General features: G+C 43.2%; 1 protein-coding gene across 1 annotated transcript; it reads left to right on the top strand.

The window, feature by feature from the left end:
* The first annotated feature begins 1,268 nt into the window (after positions 1–1,268).
* On the top strand, positions 1,269–18,766 carry grem2b (gremlin 2, DAN family BMP antagonist b). Its single transcript, XM_085980280.1, has 2 exons — positions 1,269–1,704; positions 15,462–18,766. Exon 2 carries the CDS (start codon positions 15,463–15,465, stop codon positions 15,964–15,966), a length of 504 nt encoding a protein of 167 aa, XP_085836406.1. The 5' UTR covers positions 1,269–1,704; position 15,462; the 3' UTR covers positions 15,967–18,766.
* The last annotated feature ends 4,234 nt before the right edge of the window (positions 18,767–23,000 follow it).

Below are 23,000 nucleotides of genomic sequence, written 5' to 3'. Positions count from 1 at the left end.
GAAAGATGTGTTAAACACTCGGGCACTTACACTGGGACATGACATGAATGTTAGATAAATCAAAGTGCCTATATTTGGTTTGTAAAAATCGTTAGAAGAATACTTTTTATAAAAATGCAATCATAAAACAAACATATTTCAGTGATAGACAGTTGACATCCGTTCATTTTTTATACATCGCATTGAAAGGTACTCTTCAAACAAACATGAAGCAGAGACGTGCACATTCTGAGACTTTAAAAAAAATGATCGTTTTCCTACGTCTTACGGTAAGTAGGACAACAAATAAATGCACCAGTTCTGGTTGCCACATGAAGTTTGCGCCCTATAAGTTATCAAAAAAAACACCCCAAGCATCTCAATATCCATGTGATTTATAGTGAAGTACAGTTAATTGTAAACATGCACCCATTTTGGACCCAGCATTGCAATAGCTCAGTCCAAGTATGCTTCACAGAATATCCATCGCCCGTAAACAAATGGTTTGAAAAGAGTACAGCGGTGAAACTGGTTGCGTGAGTGCTTGGCGCGGTCTCTGTGCCAACTTAAGTGCGGCCCAACCGAATCTGGGCCCCTTTTTTGAGTCCTGCCATCCTGTGCCATCTTGGCAATAGGCACCAGCTTAGAGCCTGTACGACTAGAAGAGAGGCCGTTCTGAGGCACTGTGTGTGTGTGTGGCACAGTGAATCTAAGACAATGGCCCGAATCTATTATCCAGCCCACATTGATGTGATGCGAGAGTCGCCCCCAGCCGCTGGCCCTAGATGAATTGCATGTGTCCAGTCTTACCCTCCGTTGCTAATGGATGTGGGCCGACTTTGAGGTTCAGGCTGAGCCATATTTCGGAGGCACAGCAGAGGGAGTGTTATCCTGCAGACAGTTTAGTTCTGTGGAGTGCTTGACAGCGACACTGAACGAGCCAGTAAGTCCCATTCCACTAATATCCCTGGCCTTGAGCACACAAATTGATCAGAGAAACAGGTTCTATTGTGGGAACGTGCTACGAGGCACCCGGAGATTACCTTCAAAAAAAAAATTGTCCCTTGCTTTAGTTTGCCAATCGGAGTTCGTGCTGCTTTTGGAGAACTGTGTGGCATTCTGATAAATATGTGACAATTAATATTTTGTTCCATTTTGGAGAACTTTTACCATTAAGAGTTAAGAGTTCTATCGTGCTTTAAAACAAAGTATGTGCCCTGACTGGAGTCGTTCTGTGTCACTGCGAGCCTGGTGTGTCAGTCTCAGACAGTTGTGTGGGTTTACTTTTTACAGATGCTGTGCCATCTCGCCGCCCGTGTCATTCTATGAGTGTGCCACTCTGAATGTCCGCCTGGCGAGCCGTGTCCTGCAGACGGAGGTGAAGGAGTTTCCCTCCGCGGCACCGTGGGCTGTTACTTGTGTAATATTAGTCAGAGGAGTGTGTGATTTGTTTTTTTGGCTGAGTGTTTGATCACAGCCAATCCGAGCCCCACATTCTGATAACATCCACATGCAGAGTCTCTGATCAGCCAGAAGTGAGACTCAACGGCGCTGGCTGTACAACCAGCCCAGTCTGAAGCTCTCTTCACCTCCACTTGTGTGTGTGTGTGTGTGACACAGCCCTCCAGACAACAGGGCAGCTCACTCCTGACAACCCTCACAACAGATCAACATCCCAGGCGGTAGACAAGTGCGCTGCGACGGGTCAGCACCTCGGCTTTACAGGTAAGGGCAATTAAAACATGGACAAGGGTGAACAAGGGAGATGGACCCTTCCAATCTAACATCAAAATCTGTAATATCAAATCATGGGTATCGACCTATGGTCTGATACTGATCATTCATGACTGCTACAGACTGTAACGTGTTCAGTAGAGTAGTATTTTAAGGCATGATGTTTAGTCATGGGACTTTGTTATACTTTTCGGAAGACTTTTCATTTTACAATTACCTTGTTTATTTTCCCCAAGTATATATTTATATTTACAACCCTGTAATACTTGAGGCGCTGTGGATGGACCAAGTCTGTGCTCTTGAGCTGGGGGTTAATCACTGACGGGTGACCTTAGAGAAGCGGTTCCCTTTCACCACGTAGAGCTGAGAGAGCTTCCACATCTACCGTGTGCCGCACGCAGAGTCTCGCGTCTTTCAAGTGGCATTTTATTAATGTGAAACCGGATCAGTAAATTACAGTTCCCAAGTGGTTTCAGCCGAGAGACGCTGGATCAAGTTTTTTTTACGGGCCAGGTGTCAGCAGTGGGCACTGGTTACTTCACAGCGGCCTCTCCATCCTATCACTCTTTGATCAGTCGCTGTGGCAATCCTGAAGAGCGCGTTCTGTCATCCCGAGTTCCCGATCCGTGTGACGCCCCGCAGGGACGATGGATGGAACTCACTGAGTATCCAGGTGGGAATAGAAAGGGGATTTTATTTTCCCTCTGAAAAACCTAACAGTCATAAACTGGACCTTTAAATGGGATCATTTCTAACCCTGGTTGTCAGCTATGTTGGAACCAAGCAGAATGATGCTGCATTTTGCAAAGTAGCGCCGAGTAAAGGAAGTGTTATTTTGGACCGAATCCCGCGTGTGATGAGCATGACAGGCGCCCAGGGCGGTCTCGGCACCATCTCTGCCACTACAAAAACATAGTTAAAGGAACACTCGCCCACCTTTCAAATGCGCTGGTTTTACGGACTGACGGTGATGATTCCGCACAGCATGTTTTGGGGCGCGGGTCTGCCACCGTCTCTGACAATCTTCACACACACACACACACAATAAAAACCAAACAGTCACACGCCGCTATTCCACCAGGAAAGCGGCACAAACAGAATTAACTTTGAAAGGAGAATGAAATGCTCAGAAGTGATATTAACAGTTGTGTTATGAATTTCCCCGTTGACGTTCCAACCAGGTTCGCTCCTTTTTTTGATAATTCCTCTCCGCGCACACACACACACTCACTCTCAGATGGAAGGCGTGCAACTTGCTCACAAACCTGGAGCAGACCGCTAGGGGGACGGCGAGCCCACTCGCTTTCTGCACCAGTGGTGAAGTCTCTCCGCTCATCACCCACCCCAGCCCATGATCGCCAATACAATGGGAAACTCACTGATTTTTGAAGTGCAGTCACTGTTGTAATGTAGGGAACGCAGCAACCAATTTGCGCACAGCAAGCTCCCACAAACAGCAATGTGATAAGGACCAGATCATCTATTTCAGTGATGTCGATTGAGTGAGAAATATTGGCCAGGACACCAGGATAACTCCCCTGCTCTCCTTCGAAATAGGATATTTTACCTCCACCTGAGGGAGCAGTTTAACTTCTCATCCGAAAAGCAGCACCTCCAACAGTGCAGCACTCCCTCGGTACTGCACTGGAGTGTCAGCCTGTGTTCTCTGCATTGCCAAGTTAGACCCTGCCCTGAGCTACCTGCTAGCAGCTGGTTTCAGAGTCACACATCTTCAGAGTCACTCCTTGGGTCTCAAGCCAGATGTTGTGCCCAGCACAGAGAAACAAAAACAAAAGGAGAAAATGGACCGTGGTGCATTGGTGGAGCGAAGATGCTGGCAAGTACCAGAACCTCCCTCCACATACTCCGCTGTCCCATTCCCTTCATGATCAGCGGGCTTTGGCCGAAAGGGAAAGGAGTATCAGTAAATCCTCAGCGAGTTTAGTCAGAGCTTGAAATATTGACCTCGAAAATCGCCCATATCCGGCAAAATCAGCGAGGACTTGGCGACAGCTCGCTGCCCCGTTTCAATTTAACCAGGGTAAATGATTACAGTGCGGGCCGGGCTGAAGCCAGCTTTTCCCCGCAGCATCTCATATTCCATCATTTTCTTTCACTGAGTGACATTTTAATGAGATTTTCCAGTGGGTGAAGAGATCTCAGTAAAGTGCAATGTTTCTCGGGTCTCCTCGGTAACAGATCTGTTGTCAGTACTGTTTTGCCTCAGTAAAGTGTTGGCACCGTGCACAGGACTCCAGTCTGCCGTCTCCCAACTAGATTTATACCAACAGACCGACATATCAGTGTTGGAATGGGCATCTATTCAGCTTCCCACTCCTATCTACAGACACGCACACACTTTATTTAGATATATATATATATCTGCCCTTGGTTCTTAGCTTCTCGCTTTCATGTATTCGATCAGATAAGGCGGCAGGGATCAGGAAGGAGGCCTCGCCTCCCCCTCCTTCTCTACTTTAGAACTTGGTCCTGAGACAAGCAGCGTTGAAATATCGACAAAGAGGGTCGATGTGCCCCCCCCCCCCCCCCCCCCGGGGGATATCTCTCATCCCGGCTCTGCTCTCGTGGGCTGGGGCTGGGTTGACTGTCCCCACTGGTTGTAGTGGAACTTACTATCGCCCCGCCACCACTCAGGGTCTCAATCGCAGCATCAGCCAGTTCACATTTAACTGTTATAACTCTTTTGGAGAAGATCCAGAAATGGTTGTTAGTGATTGGGAAAACAAATCAGGATTATCTCCTGCAAAGATCGAGTTTGCACCAAGTTCTATCAAAGGATGGAGAGATCGAGACATTGAACATTCATTGATGGTGAACATTTGGTTTAAAATGTCCATATTCTTAGATTCAGGGTGAACCTTCTCCAGATACCCCGAGGATTCGGTCAGTTTCTCTGATCAGGAATCACCAGCTATCCCCCAGTCGCTCCAGTTCCAGCCTTTAGCCAGCCCCTGAGACAGTCCCAATTGGGCCAGTCAAAGGCTGAGCTCCCGCTACCCGCCGACTCGGTACAGTGTGCAGCAGTTTGAATGACTGGAGCTCAGCACCACCACCACCACAGGCACTCGCGAAACCAAAAATCGCGTGGCGATCGCCAGCTTCAACACTGCAGTTGCCGCCGGCTGTGAAGGGGACACGAGGACTGTCCCTAGTCCCCAGATCCAATGCCATCCATTACCCGCGTTACTTCTAATGTGGATGCGCTATTCATGGATAACCTATCTAAAAACAAACCTTAAAAACACACACCCGGTATTTTCCTGCGTGCGCGAGCTTTTAACGATTTCCCACACGCATTGTTTGTAAATATGTTCCCCAATGCGTTAAAACTAACACAACAGACAATACGTGTAGGAACCCACACCCAAAGAACATTTTACTTTTGAATGTTTTGCAGCTCAGATGGTAGCCAGCAATGGCTTGTCTTCCCACCCACCCCATCAATGGCCCCAGAGTCCCCCAATGATCTGTTCTTGGCCCTCTTCCCACCTGCTGCCCCTTGGCGACATCATCCGCAGACATGGGGTCAGCTTCCACATGTATGCTGACCACACCCAGCTCTAGCGCTCCACCGCCGCTCTCCACCCGTCTACTGCCTCTATGTTGTCAGACTTACCTCAGATATTCAGTCTTCATGAACTGTAATTTCCTCCAGTTAAACATTGGAAAAACTGAGGTCATTGTCTTCGGCCCCCGCCACAAAATCTGAATGATCATCACTGATTCCAGCCCCTTCCTTAGCCACTGTCTCAGGATGAACCAGGCTGTTCGCAATTTTGGCGTCCTATTAAACTGTGAGCTGAGCTTCTGACTCCATATTCGCTCCACCATGAAGACTGCCTACTTCAACCTCCATAGCATCACCTACCTCTGCCACTGCTTCAGCCCATCTACTACTGAAACCATTATTCATGCTTTTTTCACACCCAGACTTAACTATGCTAAATAACAACAGAAAATGCTGGAAAAACTCAGCTGAGTTTTTCCAGCATTTTCTGTTGTTATTTCGGATTTCCAACATCTGCAGTATTTTGCTATTACATTAACTATGCTAATGCTCTCCAGCCCCCATCGTTCATCCTCTGTAATCTTCAGCTCAACCAAAAGTCTGCTGCCCCTATTCGATCTCGCACCAGGTCCTGCTCGCCCATTATCCCTGTCTTTGCTGACCTACATTGGCTCCTGGTTCCCCAGTACCCCCAATTTTAAATTCTCATCCTCATGTTTAAATCTTTTCATGATTTTGCCCCTCCTTATCTCTGTAACCTCCTCTGGTTTGCGGAGGCAAACTCTCCATTCCTCCAACTCTGGCCTCTTGTGCATCTCCTCACCCTATGCCCCACCATCGGTGCTGTGCCTTCAGCCCTCTAGGTCTAAAGCACTAGAATTCCCTTCTGTTTCTCCAGCACCCTCTCCTCCTTTAAGGTTCTCCTTAAAACCCACCTCCTGACCAAGCTTTTGCTCATCCCACCTAATATCTTCTTTGTTTTGGCATTCATTTTTATCTGATTACACCTCTGTAAAGTGCCTTGGGACTTTTCCCCCACATTAAAAGCACTATTAAAAGCAAGTTGTTGCTGCTGCTGATGTTGACTGTGGACATTTCAGGTTGAAATCAGTAGAGCTGCAATATATAAAGAATCGAATTATACCCGAGCAACGCTGGGATACGATGTGTAGTCTGCAATCCACTGTATATAAAAAGGTTGCAAGAGGAAGAGATGGAATGAGTGAATATGGAACAGTTAAGGGGTGGCCTAAATTTCTAGCGTGGACAACTTGACGTGAAGTACTAATAGCCTGAACTGTGTGGGATCTTCAGAGTGTGGTCTATAGTGAGAACAGACACAGAGAAGCCAACATGAAGAAAATCTGAGGAGTGAGATTCATGATAAAAAATGAGACAAATCACAAAACTGTTGAAGTAAAAGGAGCTGTATTTATTTCTAGGTGTGGAAGTAAGTTAAATGATTGGGAGTTGAAAAGACTAGGATAGGTTTTGGGTAGATACAAAGTACAGATCTTCAACACTGAGTAGGGTTATAAAATTAATAATGATCAAATGGATCTTAGGTTATCTAGTCTTTGCTCTCAATAACTGTTTATTTCAGGGTGGTGGGACAAGAATCACCCCAAGATTTTTCTTTATTAAAACTCACCTAAAACTGGAGCCAAAAGCCCCACATGGATGCAATGTTTTACATTTGTCCTTGGGATGTGGGTGACCCTGGCAAAGCTGGATTCATTACCCAGCCCTAGTTGCTCTGAGAAAGTGCAGTGGGTCTGCAAACTTCATAGCGATTATCTGTACAACTGAATGGCTTGCTAGGCCACTTCATAGGGCATTAAGAATTGATCACAGTGTAGACTAGAGGCACGTGTAGACTATAACAGGTGGGAGTGACAGGTTCCCTTCCCTGAAGGACATTAGTAAACCAGTGGGGTACTTGCAGCAACCCGACAGCTTTTATGACCATTTTATCTGGTGCTAACCAACAAATGATCAGAACTCAATTTCACAACTTGCCAAGGTAAACTCAGCCTCTAGAATCCAACTGTGTATAACCACTATAGTACCATGCTCATCATCATCTTTGTTGCATGCTCCTTCAGAAGGTTGCTTGGTGAGAATTGTATGTCTCCATCTCTCACAAACCTCCGCTCTCCTGATGGTGGAGAAGATCCCTATATTCTGGGATCTGAGTTCAGCTGTAACAGTTGAGAGCCAGCTGCTTTGTGGCTTCCAGAGGAGCATTTCAAGGTCTTTGGAGGTCAGATTCTGAGACTCCTGGAGGTGTCGTGTGACCGGTTGAGTCTGGTCACATGCTTAAACAGCGATAAAGGCCTTTCGCAATTGTGATACTTAGGGGAGGATGAGCAGCCACATTTCTGACCTGACTAGTGCACATCACCGCATGCAGAAGATGCAACAATGACTCCATTGGTCCGCTGCTTCAATTTATGCCCAGTATGTTTGGAGTGATGCAAGCATTATACAGGCAAAGGTTTGTTGGGAGCGGGCGATGCAATGCGCTGACCTTATGTTCTTGCCCAGGTCCATCATTACCTGGTGCATCAGCGCAATTCTGCGTCGTATTGCTGGTGTACTTTGACATGACTTATGGATCACTGATCCCAGATATGTAAACTGCTCCATGCATTTCACAGTGCCACCTGTAATCCCTAGGTTATGCGACCACGGGAGAAAGTCACCAAGTGGCTGGACTCTTATTTTCATCTAGTTGACTTGCAAGCCTAAGGTCCAACTTCCTGGGTGAAGATTTCAAAAGTCGGGACAAGATATACATATAATATCCCACTACCCAATGTACCATAGGTGCAGTCATATTGCTGTCAAGCAGTTTCAGGTGTGCAATGACACAAAGATGGCACTATAACTCAGGAGGCAGGTCCTGAGCACATTAAAGTAAGATAGACACAAGCTTGAATTTGAACGTGCCTGGTGCAGCACAATGGCAACCCAGGCAAAATTCCCAGATCATCAAAAGCACCTCCTAGGTGACATGAATCTTGTCATTCATGTGGAAATTACTTATGAAGTAATACTGGGTGGCCTACTGGTGGCGCTGTCCAGGGAGAGTATAAATAATCGGGCATGGGCCCAGCTTGCTCAGGACATTCTTTAACAGGAACTAGTGAAGGACACAACTAAATCTCCATGTTGAAAAACATTTGATTAAAGCCTTGTTTAATACTCAGACCAAGTGCCTAGTAGTTTTCTTACGTCACTAGGTATTTTATAAAATTATTTGTTGACCTTTTTAATATTATGAGAAGATGGATGCTGCTGTCCGGGCCCACATAACATTACAAAAAATACAACTCAGAACTGGAAGTCAGGAGTGTTTGCAAATAAATCAAGCAGCGATTTGCTGAACACACAATGAGGATGGCATAAATCATATTAAAACATATTACTTGTGTGTTACATTATTATGATGAAAATGACATGTCAATTTTCCATGCCTATAAACAAAGATTTGCCAAACACTTTTACACAAAGCTAGTATCCTTTTAAAATGACGAAGTACAGTAACTATTCAACAGATAATAAAATGCGTGACTATAAATTTACAGAAAGTGAAGCTGGCACGCAGGCATTCAACTAACAAATATACTTCATATAAAAGCATGTATCTCATATGTTTATAAAGTGAAAAGCTTTCAAGCAACAGAAATGAATAGAGCAGTAGTGGCTAACAAAGGGGTTTTAATTGTTCTTGTCTAGTTAACACGACATTGATTTACAGGTGGCTCAATAACTCAAGTGGTACAGCCCATGATGCCTAAATGAGTCTAAGCTCCAGGGCTGCCCATCACTCATACTTACACTTGGCTTCATTGTGGGAGTTTATTTTTTGGATAGTTTTCAGCTGGGTTGCTGGTTGGAGTGATGCCCAGAGAAATGGGAGAGGGTGTTTGTGTCTCAGGAGAACATAATGGTAACCAACCAGCTTTACCCAAATTAAACATTTGTGGAATTTCGTTGACCATAGCGGGATCTGCGGCTCTGGCAGTGCTGACATCCAGTTCAAGGTGGGTTATGAGGGGATGAACAGCGTTAATGATCAGATATGTATTTCTCAAGTATTCTCAGATAGCGCTGCGGCTTCGCGTGCAACATCCTCCGATACAGCTCCATGAGGGTCCCTCAGAGTTAGGAACAGAGACTGTAGCATGCACAAGAGGCTGTGTAAACATCAGTCACATGTGGGCCAGTCTCACCACACACAGTGCTAGCTGAAACTCAGGAGTCTGTAAGAAATGGTCTTGGATCAACTCAAAGTGCAAATCTGCTACAGATACATTATAAACCCAGCAGGATTTGGGTTGATTTCATATTGTGATTGTCTGTGAATTATGTCGAGTGTATTTTAAATTAGACATTAGTAAACCAGCCTAGCCTAATGGAATCCATTAAATACTTGGTGGCGGATCATAGCCAACTGAAAGTATGCAGGAGAGTAAGGCCACAGCAGTATGTGTAAAAGAAGCTCTTCAGCAACCTCTTGAGAATTCCAATATGTAAATCCAAACAATTTCCCACAGCCAGCGTCAGGCTGTGTACACACACACACACACACACACATGCATGTGCTCACACACACGTATGTGTACTCACATGTATGTGCACACACACGTGTACTCACACACAAACACACACGTGTACACACGAGTACTCACACAAACACCCACACATGTGTACACATACGTATGTGCACTCACACACAAACACACACGCACATAGATTCTTCATTCTGCCTAATAACAAAAGTGATTCCCGAGTTATTTACAAATTAATTTGTTTTTTATCTCACCAAATCTGGAAAGAAACTAGCCATAGATTTTTCTAGCCTTTATTATAAATATACATAGTAAGGTAGATAAGAGGCATTTTTAATAATAGTGTGCAATCAGAAGCAACTGTAATGGGAAAAGACTTCTCATGAACCTAACCCTGGTTGCTGCTGGGAGGACAGTAAGACCTTCGGAAATTGTACTGTGGTCTCAGACAATGAGCCAGAGATTTTACATAACCTAATGCATGTTCCGTCAACATTGATATACATCTTCACTGTCCATAGTATTAAATATCATACCACACTTTGAGTCTGACCTTCTTAATAACAGTTATACAGATGGAACTTATGAAGGGATGTGTTTGATACATGAAAAATAACTTTAAAATATTAGTTGGTAGGACAGAAGATGTTACATCAACAACAACTTACATTTATGTAGCACTCCTCACATAAAGGAATGGCTCTAAATGCCTTGCAGAAAGGAAAGGTAGACACTAAGCAGGAAGTTATGGGAACCAAACGCACAATTAGAGAGATTGTTTTTTATGAGGCTTTTGAAGCCAAGGATGGAGGTAGCAAATTCACTACAACTAAACTTATATGTGCAAGATGCATGGTTAGTAAAATTATGGAAGAAATTTGGGATCAAATTCCACTTATGTAGATAACCTGATGATCCAGACTATTTTGGTCCCAATAGCAGCACTAGAAATTCATGGTGCTGGGTGGACCCGTCACCTCATGAGATAACACCCACAATATATGATCTTCATGGAACTATTTCCATAACAGGATGGAATTGTCCTATGAGGAGTGAGTGAGTAGACTAGGCCTATATTTTTAGAGTTTAGAAGAATGAGAGGTGATCTCATTGAAACATATAAAATTCTTAAGGGGTTTGATGGGGTAGATGCTGTGAGGATGTTTCCCCTGGCTGGAGAGTCTAGAACTAGGGGCTGGAATAAGGGGTCGGCCACTTAGGACTGAGTTGAGGAGAAATTTTTTCACTCAAAGGGCTGTGGATCTTTGGAATTCTCTACCCCAGAGAGCTGTGAATGCTCAGTCGTTGAGTATATTCAAGGCAGACATTGATGATACGAAGGGAATCAAGGGATATGGGGATAATGTGGGAAGGTGAAGTTGATAGAAGATCAGCCATGATCTTATTGAATAGCGGAGCAGGCTTGAAGAGCTATATGGCCTACTTCTGCTCCTACTTTTTATGATCTTATGTCCTTATGGGATCACTGTTTAAACACTTACCAACTGTTTGCCCTTCACCCACATCCTATGGAATATCACACATTAAACACAAACACCTCCCTATCAATGATAGTGCCACCAATGAGCTGAACTATGAACCAGTGAATAAGCTAAAAATGTTCAGTTCTAGTACTCCTGAAACGTACACTAGACCCTTTTGAGAAAGTAAGCAGGAGGTCTGTTCTTCAGTCCCTGCCATTGCTACCCATATTGGGTTACTTGACTGCATACAAGGGCATTCTTGCGCCCTCTGCATTGGGTAGTGTCCTGTGCCACTTGTCACTTTCCCACAACAGTGTTATCTGAGATAGGAAGCTCACCATTAAGAAGAATTGCAGTTGTAAACCTGCACCTTCTGCTACTTTGTGCACTGACACATAGCCATAAAAAATACATCGCATTCATATCAAAGCCTTAGTGCCTTGAATCAATGACAAATAACATGTGTTTGGAGCCAAGACTTCTTCATGAACTTAATTCCTTTTCTCTGATATTGCAAAGTCTTTAGAATTGTTCACTGAAAATTTAATTAAAAATATTGTTAAACTAACAAATACATCCACACTCATAATTTAACAGCAACAATGAACTCAGTGGCATATATTTAAAAATAATTGTATTCAAATCGCTCTTTACTTATAAAGAAAGAAAAACTTGCATTTATATAGCACCTTTTATGACCACTGGACATCTCAAAGCGCTTTACAGTCAATGAAGTACCTTTTTGAAGTGGAGTCGCTGTTGTAATGTGGGAAACACGGCAGCCAATTTGCGCACAGCAAGGTCCCACAAACAGCAATGTGATAATGACCAGATAACCTGTTTTTGTTATGTTGGTTGAGGGATAAATATTGGCCAGGACACTGGGGATAACTCCCCTGCTCTTCTTCAAAATAGTGCCATGGGATCTTTTACGTCCACCTGCGAGAGCAGACGGGGCCTCGGTTTAACGTCTCATCCAAAAGACAGCACCTCCGACAGTGCAGCGCTCCCTCAGTACTGCACTGGAGTGTCAGCCTAGCTTTATGTACTCAAGTCCCTGGAGTGGGACTTGAACCCACAACCTTCTGACTGAGAGGTGAGTGTGCTACCAACTGAGCCACAGCTGACACTATGGGCAATATGAAAATAGTTATTGAATCCCATGATTAACACTTTTAATTATTTAACAAAAAAGGGGAGCTGAAGCCCTGTCGAGGAGTTTGAACCATGTCCTAAACCACCAGTCCGAACTTGAAGGACTGCTGCAGCCGCAAGAGTATGTTACAGCATGCGCACAATCCCAAATTCTTTTTCTCAGCTTTCTCAATGGCCTTTTTTTGCCAGAATTTATGTCTCCTGTTACTCAGTGTGTTATAAATCTCATCATCAAGAAACTACTTATGAAATAACGCTGGACGGCCAGCTGGTGGCACCATCCAAGGAGTATAAATACTCAGGCGTGGGCCCAGCTTTCCAGGGACATTTTGTAAGACAAGGAGCTAGTGAAATACAACTAGACCTCCATGTTCTGAAACAAGTTGAATAAATAGCCTTGCTTTATGCTCAAACCAAGTGTGTAGTGAGTTTTATTACGTCACGGTGTATTAACGCTGAGGATCACAGTTACCTTGGACTAAACTGATAGTAAAGGTTCACCAGGTTACAATGCAATTTGTTTTACATAGGTATAGGTCTGTGCTTTATGTTACACTGAATGTACTTCCTATATGATTAGTCCTTTGTTTTGCGATTTTGGTTCATCCACATGGCTAGGACTTGCACAACTTCTCTTCAATCAACTGCCCTCAGCAAAGTTGGATCTCCTTTATGCAAGAGAACACACTATGTTACGCAGTCCCTCCTGACTATGTCCAATGACCTAGTACGGTCAGCGCACGTGTTAAACAGTGTATATTGCATGGATGTTACGTGCTTTAAATCCTGCTTATGTCAAATAGTGCAGTAAAATTACTTTGTTGATGCTATATAAAAACTGTTCCATCACCACAGATACTAAACTATAACTGTAGTTTTAATTTGTCAATTTGTGAGCAATGGAAATTTTGACCAGTGTTGTGAGGCCACTTTCATTGTAGTGTAACTGGCATAAAGCCATCTTTTCAAATGAAAATAAAGTTCAGGATAGTTGACTCTTTATTAACATCCTGATACCGGTGAGTGGAGCTCGGCACAATGCATGCCCAGAGCCAGAACTTTGTCTGAGTACACCACGTGGAGCCGTCAGTATAATGTGGTCCTGCTGGCTTTCACTGTTGTTATTAAGGGCCCGTTAGTAAACGGTTAAGTAAAATCAATGATACTGGCCAGCAGTCAGTAATAGGGTTGCAAATAGCATTCCAGAAAATGCTGTACTGGGATACGGGACACAGAGCTTAGAAGGATAAGACTATTCCAGCCAAAATATTCAGTGTAACTATTAGATGAATGACTTTTTAAATCCGTTCTTAGAGTGTGCTGGTTCACAGTCTATTAACCTAGACACTTTCTGAACTATTGCACCCATTTCTTTTATCATGTATTAATTCCTGCTTTTACAGTAAAGACTTTTGAATTGAAGCATAATTCTTAAGCACTGATTTTAACCTAACCCGCTTGGTGGGAACGAGGCGGATTCAGGTCAGATGCTCATTTTACTCCCCATTGTCTTTTCCGTTTTGCCCAGGTCCTGCACCACAGGTCTTGGTCCTTCACCCGTGTTTCTAAAAAAAAAGTAACTGCCATAAAGTCAGCTTCAATCAACCAATGTGTACACGGGCACATTTTTCAATTGTGTATCTTTTGGTCCATTAGGAGATACGTGATCAATTGTAGATTGACCAAAAGATGATGGAGTTTAATTCTCAGTAGCTTAAGAGCCCACAGAAGGCAAGGGAGACAGCTTTTAATATTTATTAATACATCAATTCACACATGGAGAGGAAGCAGACAATCCCGTATAAAAGTAAAATCATGACAAAATTGCTCAATAGCATCTGATTTTTCCACGATTTTCTCCCTTTAAGGGCACTCGTCACCACAGGTCCCTGCAGGAAGCCTGTTAACATTGTTCCTTTACTGTATCAGTCAAGGATGGATACCAAATGGAATCACGGGAACGACGTCAACTTTCCCTCTCAAGATGGGAAATCTCATCTCTGTGCAGTGCTCCATCTAGTGGAATGGCTAAGAGTTAATAAACTATCAATTGAATGCTGTAGGTCCAAAAGTCAGGCTGGGGACTCAAATATGCCATCTCCTGGTTGTGAGGAAACTGTTCATTTATTTCTGTTGCTGAATTGCTTGTACGGTCTGTGACTGTCAGTTTTGAATAACAACAGGCATCGCTATTTGTGAACAACAAATTGACATAGTATCACAGCCTATGAATTCAGGCCCACAATTACATGTGATATGTTCTGCGTGTTGTGCTACTGTGGGGAGGAAGTAAGGTCTTTTTCCTCTTGGGAGGGAAGGAAGGAGAAAAAAATAAGATGGACTTTATAGCAGCCAGTTACAGAGCAGCACTGGGGGAGCTCCTGGAGCCGATCCTCCACCTACCCTCTTAACAACAACAACAACTTGCATTTGCACTGTGCCGTAAACATCCCAAGGTGCTTCACAGGAGTGTAATCAGGCAAAAATTGATGCCGAGCCCAAAGATGGAGATATTAGGACAGGTGACCAAACGCTTGGTCAAAGAGGTCGGTTTTAAGCAGCGTCTTAAAGGAGCAGAGCGAGATGGAGAGGAGAAGAGGTTTGGGGAGGGAATTCTAGTGCTTAGGGCCTAGATCGCTGAATGCACAGCTACCAATGGTGGGGCAAAGGAAGTGGGGGGATGCACAAGAGGCTAACCAGGAATTGTGTATTAGACATGAAATGCCAAGAAAGGAAATGCACCTGGAAATTGGAATGGGGGTCTTATCTTGAAAAAAATGTGTTCACTCTGTACTGGTGAACCCCAGAACTGATATTGCATAAAATCAGAACAGTATGAAAAAGTGACATAACCACTGCAGCAGGCTGATTGGAATGATTATATTTTATTTTAAATTGGAGAACATTAATACACCCTTTTCATCAAAAGACAAGGAATGATAATAAAACAGATAATACAAAGCTGTTGAATCTCACTTCACTGTTGACTCTGTTTTTCTGTAGGATGTATCCGAAACTTGTCATCCTTCTTTTCCTGGTGGGGATGTTAATGGTAGCAGTGGAGATGAAGAAAAATCGGCCTCCAGGAGCCATCCCACCTCTTTACAAGGGGAACACCAACAGCTCGGAGAAACGCACACATCGGAGGCAGGACGTGCTTGCCTCCAGCCAAGAGGCGCTGGTGGTGACGGAGAGAAAGTACCTGAAGAGCGACTGGTGCAAAACCCAGCCCCTTAGGCAGACCATCAATGAGGATGGTTGCGTGAGCAGAACTGTCATCAACAGATTCTGCTATGGACAGTGCAACTCCTTCTATATCCCCAGGCATGTTAAAAGGGATCAAGAGTCCTTCCAGTCCTGCGCCTTCTGTAAACCGCAGAAATTTACTACCCTGACTGTCAAGCTGAACTGCCCTGACCTGCAACCTCCCTTCAGACACAAGAAAATCCAACGAGTCAAGCAGTGCAAATGTATATCAGTAAATGTGAATGACTGGAGCAAGCAGTGAGATAAGATAAACAATCACAGCCTCCCCAGTCAGTAGGAAATACACCCAACTCTCAACACAGCCATCAGATAAATACCCATAGAAAGCAAACACTGTACAAAACCCTGCCCTAATGTGTGAGCAACTTTTTAGTTTGAGCACGGTCAACTTTTAGCAGGGAGGGAGCATTGAATTGGGCACCCCCAGCACCCAAACACTGGATGCCCATAAGAATTCTTATTTGTTACAGAAATGGGTGTAAAATTCTTTTGATAACATTTTTGTTTAAAAAAAAAATTCTGCTCTAATATTACAAGCCACCCCAAACCCAGTCACAGACACCAAATAGTCGAAACACAGCCATCCCTATTCTGACTATCTTTAAAGATTTTTTTTTACAGTCTGGACATTTTCACTTTCATTTTGCTCACTGCTGTCGCCTGCGATTTGATACGGATGTGGTGCCAAAACAGATAGGAGACTTTCTGATGGTTCAATGCAGATAAGAGAATTTGAACTTCTTAGACTGTGGACAGACATGCACTGTGCTCCTGGAAGCACAGAGATAGAACCTGGGACTGAGCCAGCATTCTGCACCTCTGGACTGCCAGAAATCCAACTTCTCAACAATGTTTTATATGGATTATTCTGATCAACCTGCATTGAAGATAATAGTATATATTTAACTATACAAAACATTGTTTAATTATTATTTTCCTTCGTTATGCCTTTTATATTTCAGTACTCATGACCATAATTTTGTACATGTAAGTATGAATTAATGGCACTTTTCAAAACATAATCCCATTGAAGCTGAACATAGCAAAGACACTAAAAGACGATGGATTATATTTCCTTTCTTTTTTTATAAACAATTATTGTTAATATATGATGAAAGTGTAAATTAGTACAGTTATTGATGTATATTCTTTATTTTATCTTTTTAAACTGCATGTGGACAGTATTTTGTTCTGATGATTCAGGAGTGCCAGTGACCCATGTTATGGAGGTCTCAATAATACTCCCCTGTAATAGGATGCAGTTATCCTGTTGTATGCTTTTGTTGTGTTCAGTACCACATAGAAATGCAAGTTGAAACTTAACTATCAGAAAGGACATGGTATTAGTTAAGAGAAAAGTTTGTGCCGTGAACATTTTTGCTCAATTAAGCCCTCCTAGTGAAACGTAAAATACCAAGTATTACTGTAGATTAAAGAGAGCAATGGGGAAAACTGCATTCATAGCATTACTATTTTACAATTGAAAGGATTTTAAGCACTTGGGATCCAAATATCAGACTCACAAGACACAAGCGGAAAAATGTAGAGTTGTAATGCTAAAAGCTTTTTAATTGAACTGTTCAGTTGGTTGATAGGCAAACACATTTTTGCTGCGTAGATTGCAGCAAACATTGTTTAGACGGTGTTGCAGTGTGTCTGTAACTCTTAGCATGACACTTAGTTCAATTCCGTTTAACAGTCGAATGCTAAAATGGACGTGTAACATACAAAGAGCTGGGTCTGAGCTGACCCATTGACTGGGGTTATGGGGTGGTACTGATGATCTCATTGTGTCGACCGTGACAGGTTGGTTGTTAGACTTAGGTCTTTTGCAGCGGAGGTGGCTTACCAAACCCAGCTGTGATGTACAACTTCTAAAACACGCATCACAGCTTCTCAAAGTTTTGACTGTGGTCTGCCTTTCCAGATCTCTCTGAATCTGCTTTCTTTTAGTGGAACTACATCATCGACAATACTTCTTCATCCAACTGTAAACTTAGCTATGACTTCTCAAGAGTCAATTTGCTTTTTGCAACTCCTCATCCTCTGATTTATGGTGTTTTTAAAACACCTTTTTCTTGGCCACCAAAAGTCCATGTTCCTTCCTTAAGCTCTCAGTACAGAACAGTATAGTCCTGGGAGTCTGACATCCTCACCATGCACTTAATTCATCTTATTTGTGCTTTTACCAGCATGGACTCAATCTCGGTTGTTCCTCTTCCAAATTAGATATCCATGTTGGGGGTGGGGGGGGGAGGTGGGGCTTGTCCTGTCACTTGATGTTAAAACCAGTATGGAGCCACTTCATGAGAAAATTCCTTTAGTTTCTTGCTGTGCTTATGATAACCACCCAGATTTCATAGCTATAGAGTACAGTTGTCAGCATTACAGCATGGTAAACCTATATTTCAGTTTGCAAGTCTGATACCACATTAGCCTGCCAAATCTATTATTGTAACATTGGATAAGGTGTTACTCAGGTAGATAAACTGTGTTACAGGATGCAGTGTAGTACTCACAATGTTCATGGAGAATGGAGGTTGAGCATTCTGAGTTTTAGACTGGTACATCATTTCCATTGAGTAGCATTCTAAACAATACTTTTGCCGGCTATGGAGAGAAGGGAAGTACCCCTATAGTTCCCACAGTCTGACTTGTCTCCTTTCTGTTTGTACAGAGTGACAATACACGCGTCCTTCAAATCTTATAGACCACCTAATCTTCAAATTGTAAGAAGTCTGCCAATTCCTATCATCACATTTAAATACACATTAATCACATCGAATAATTGTACCGAGGAAATATCGGGCATACTGTTGGATTTGATTCATTCAAAGAGGTTTCTCTGAACAATGTAATGTTCCTAGCAGGGGTCCTGATGTGTAAAAGTGGTTGCCCTGTACTGGTTAGACAAACTTACAAAGGTTTATGGATACTATCAAAATGAAGAAATGCTATGAAACTGAGAAATATGACTATTTTATAGGTATTCTGTAAATTATATAGAATAAAATAATAAAGAAGTTCTTGAATTTAAAAAATTTACTTTGTCCAACGTCTCAATTTTTGTGAATTACATTTCTCTGAAATATCCAGGTGTTACCTGCAAACTTAGACACTGCACTTGCAATCCTTTTATTGAGGTGAATCATAAATATTATACACATCTATACTGTGCAGCCCATGAGATAAAACCCACCTTTACTCATTTTTACAGAGGACTTTTTGTCTTTTTCCATCCTTATGTTCTCATGTTGTTAACATTGCAATTAGATGATGTAATTGGAATAGCCAAAACATCATCTATGTACTAGGCAACAGCCACGCTAGGGAGCAATCAAATTGGCCTAATGTTCGTAAAATAATTTTTTTTAAGATGTGAAAGATGTGAATGGTTCATTTATTGAACTAAATATTTCCAGGTTTACTTGGTGGTTTGGAGATAAAGTTACCATCTCTGATCCACACACAGTAGCAATGTACAGGCTTGATCCTCAGTATGTACTCAGTGCTGATATCAGCAGGGAGCAGTGGTAAGGGTATTACAGTTGAATCCAAGGTAATTACCCAGGGATCATGCGTCATAGGCAGGGACACCTACTGGAAAATTGCACGTGTGGATGCTGCATGAAGGCATAATCCGGCTTCCTGTCAGGTGTTCCACAGTTGGATAATCTGCTCGTGCTCGCTGTCAGGGCTCTCACAAGAATAATGGCCACCTGTGTGACATACTACAACAACAACTTGTATTTATATAGCACCTTTAATGTAGTAAAATGTCCCAGGGTGCTTCACAAGAGCGTTATGAAACAAAACCTGACACCGAGCCACATAAGGAGATTTTAGGGCAGATGACCAAAAGCTTGGTTAAAGATGTAGGTTTTAAGGAGCATCTTAAAGGAGGAATCAGAGGTAGTTAGGTGGAGAGGTTTAGGGAGGGAGTTCCAGAGCTTAGGGCCTAGGCAGCTGAAGGCAGGGCCGCCAATGCTGGAGTGATTAAAATCGGGGATGCTCAAGAGGCCAGAAATAGAGGAGTGCAAATATCTCAGATTGTTGTGGGGCTGGTGGAGATTACAGAGAGAGGGAGGGGCAAGGCCATGGAGGGATTTGAACACAAGGCTGAGAATTTTAAAATCGAGGCATTGCTAAACTGGATGCCAATGTAGGTCAGCGAGCACAGGGGTGATGGTTGAATGGGACATGGTGCGAGCTGGGACTTGGTGCGAGTCGGGACTTGGTGCGAGTCGGGACTTGGTGCGAGTCGGGACATGGGCAGCAGACATTTGGATGACCTCAAGTTTACGGAGGGTAGAACGGGGGATGCCAACCAGGAGTGCATTGGAATAGTCAAGTCTAGAGGTAACATTCTCCACCGATCTGTTTTCTGGAAATGCACTGGCTGCTGTCAGAGGTAGGAATGAAGCCAAGCAAGGGCAGGCCCATGGAGTTGGATGGCAGAAGAGATGGATGAGAAGACCCATCAGTTTTCTCCATAACACCACCTCATCTCCAACCTTATTATCCTCTCAAAATCTTAGAATGTCTCTTCACCTCCCAGCTCTAGCTCCATCTTTCCCAAAGCTCCCTCTTTGAATTCCTCCAGTTTGACCTCCGCCCTTCTCACAGCATCAAAGCAGCCCAACTTAAGTCATGAATGATATCCTGTGTAACAGTAACAGTGGTGCGTTTTCCCTTCTTGACTTTTCCACAGCATTCAACAGGGTTGACAAAGAGATCGACCTCCAACATCTACCTCTTCTGTCATCCAGTTCCACGGGACTGCTCTTACTTGCTTTCATCCCTACTTCTGACAGCAGCCAATGCATTTCCCACAATGGCTTCTTTTCTCTCTCCCATATTGTTACCTCTAGAGGCCTTCTTGCTCTACATGCTACCCTTTAATGACACCATCTGCCGACAGGGAGTTAGCGTTCAGATGACTCAGCTTCCTCTGTGTTACCAGTCTGCTTGTCTGACATCCAGGGGCTGATTTTCAACTGGCCGCTACCTGTTTTCAGTCTTAAAAATGAGTGTCCAGCAGTTGAAAATGGGGACGGGGGGGGGGGGGGCACACCCGCCCAAGGCCCATCTGATGTAATTTTCAGGTGCCCCTGTAAATGGGTGAGCAGCACACCTGCCTGTTTCCGGCGAGTGGTTGCTTAAATATGTAAATAGGGGTCTTATGCCAGTTGCACGACCTTAAAGGGACCGCTGGAGAATGCTCAAAAATGGCCTGCTGCTGACTCGGTGTAATTCGTTTTTATGGCATCAGGGCGTCACTGGCAATGCCAGCATTTATTGCCTACCCCTAGTTGCCCTTGAGAAGGTGGTGGTGAGCCACCTTCTTGAACCACTGCAGTCCGTGTGGTGATGGTACTCCCACAGTGCTGTTAGGGAGGGAGTTCCAGGATTTTGACCCAGCGACGATGAAGGATCAGTGATATACTTCTAAATCAGGATAGTGTGTGACTTGGAGGGGAACTTGGAAGTGGTGGTGTTCCCATCCGCCTGCTGCCCTTGTCCTTCTAGGTGGAAGAGGCCACGGGTTTGGGAAGTGCTGCCGAAGAGGCCTTGGCGAGTTGCTACAGTGCATCTTGTAGATGGTACACACTGCAGCCACAGTACACCGGTGGTGGAGGGAGTGAATGTTTAAGTGTGAAGGAATAAGCCATATTTCAGAAAAATACACCATCATATGAACAGAATTCTGATTTTATTAATACATGACCTGCTGGGTTTAAAAATCTAGTCTCAGTGACAGAAGCTGTGCAAACAAGCTTCTGAGATGGGATGGTTTGGTTTGATAACACAAAAGTTGTAAACACCACAAGCTTTTGAAATGGGAATTGGTTAAAAATACTAAAACAATGGCCCTATTGAAATAGCAGTTTGGCGCTTCCAGAAGGTCTGGAGTTTTGGAGAAACACAATGGAATGACCCAAGTAAAGTGTTAAAAACTACCACTTCGAACAGGAACACAGAATATTAAAAAACCATGTGCCTTTGTAAAAGTAACATCAAATGGAACAGGAAACACGATATAATATAACCAACTAAGATGGCTAGGAAAACAAACACCCTAGTTGAAGAGCCTTTAATTTACATGTTGTAAATATGACCAACAGAACACTTTGAAGATATGACTTCAATAGATGCACCAAGCAATTACATGGTTTTTGTATTGAACTTGGAACACCATGGAGACAGGAGTCTGTGGTTGTAACCAGTTAAGGTGGTTTTAGAATTGAATGGAAGACCTTCATAAGAATGGCATCAAAGAGATAAATCTGTAATAAGAATTTTATATGATAAGTTTGTAGAACATCTGAAAGGTAGAGACATAATTATGCATGCAGCGGCTAAATTGACAGGAGGAATAGAAGAAAAGTCAACAGGAAGATGACTAGAGATAATTAGCTTACATCAGCAGAAAACTTAAGGCTAAACCAGTAAAAAAAGGTATAAAAATAGAGCTTTTCAGATAGGCAGTCAGAAGTCGCTGGAAAGGGGCAAAGCGATTCTCTCAACTTCAGAGCCACGCTCTGTAAGTTTTTAACTCTGAGTCTCGGGGATCAAGGTACTTTTAATTTGATTTTGGTGGATATTCTGGATTAGAATTAAGAATAAGAAATGTAAGCTAATTGTATTTTGAACTGTTAAAGCTGTGATTGACTCACAAGCTGTTAACTATATGTCAGCTCTTAAATAAATCTATATATTTTTAGAATTGTCTCAAATAGTATTTCTGTGTCAAACTCACAAACTCAATTTCTGTACACTCTTTTGTAAGGAGTTGCAGAATTCTGGGGGTGTATTCTGTACCCTCATAATATCCGGAAGGTTACAGTCTAGTTAAACTTATTAAAAGTGCTATCCAGAGGACGGTAACATCTTCACGTCATTCCTTTCCTTTAGGGAGAGATAGTCTGAACTTTTAGACCCAATTAAGTGTCCTCTGGAATTCGGCTATCTTTAACTTTAGTTGAGGTGAATGTCTGGGGAATACGCCTGATCTGGGGTAGCCCAAAAGGGATAGGACTAGTAATTATCCCTTCATAAGGTGGTGGATGGGCTGCCAATCAAGCGGGCTGCTTTGTCCTGGATGGCGTTGAGCTTCTTGAGTGTTGTTGGAGCTGCACTCATCCAGGCAAGTGGAGAGTATTCCATCTCCTTACTTGTGCCTTGTAGATGGTGGAAAGGCTTTGGGGAGTCAGGAGGTGAGTTACTCACTGCAGAATACCTAGCCTCTGACCTGCTCTTGTTGCCACAGTATTT

The sequence above is a fragment of the Somniosus microcephalus genome, chromosome 3 (genome assembly GCF_052327205.1).
Source record: "Somniosus microcephalus isolate GS21.2 chromosome 3, FLI_Smic_1.0, whole genome shotgun sequence".
NCBI classification, from domain to species: Eukaryota; Metazoa; Chordata; class Chondrichthyes; order Squaliformes; family Somniosidae; genus Somniosus; species Somniosus microcephalus.
This window is presented reverse-complemented; position numbering and strand designations above follow the sequence as displayed.

Excerpts from the sequence above, each read along its gene's own strand:
- grem2b (XM_085980280.1), top strand. The coding sequence starts at position 15,463 with ATGTATCCGAAACTTGTCATCCTTCTTTTCCTGGTGGGGATGTTAATG.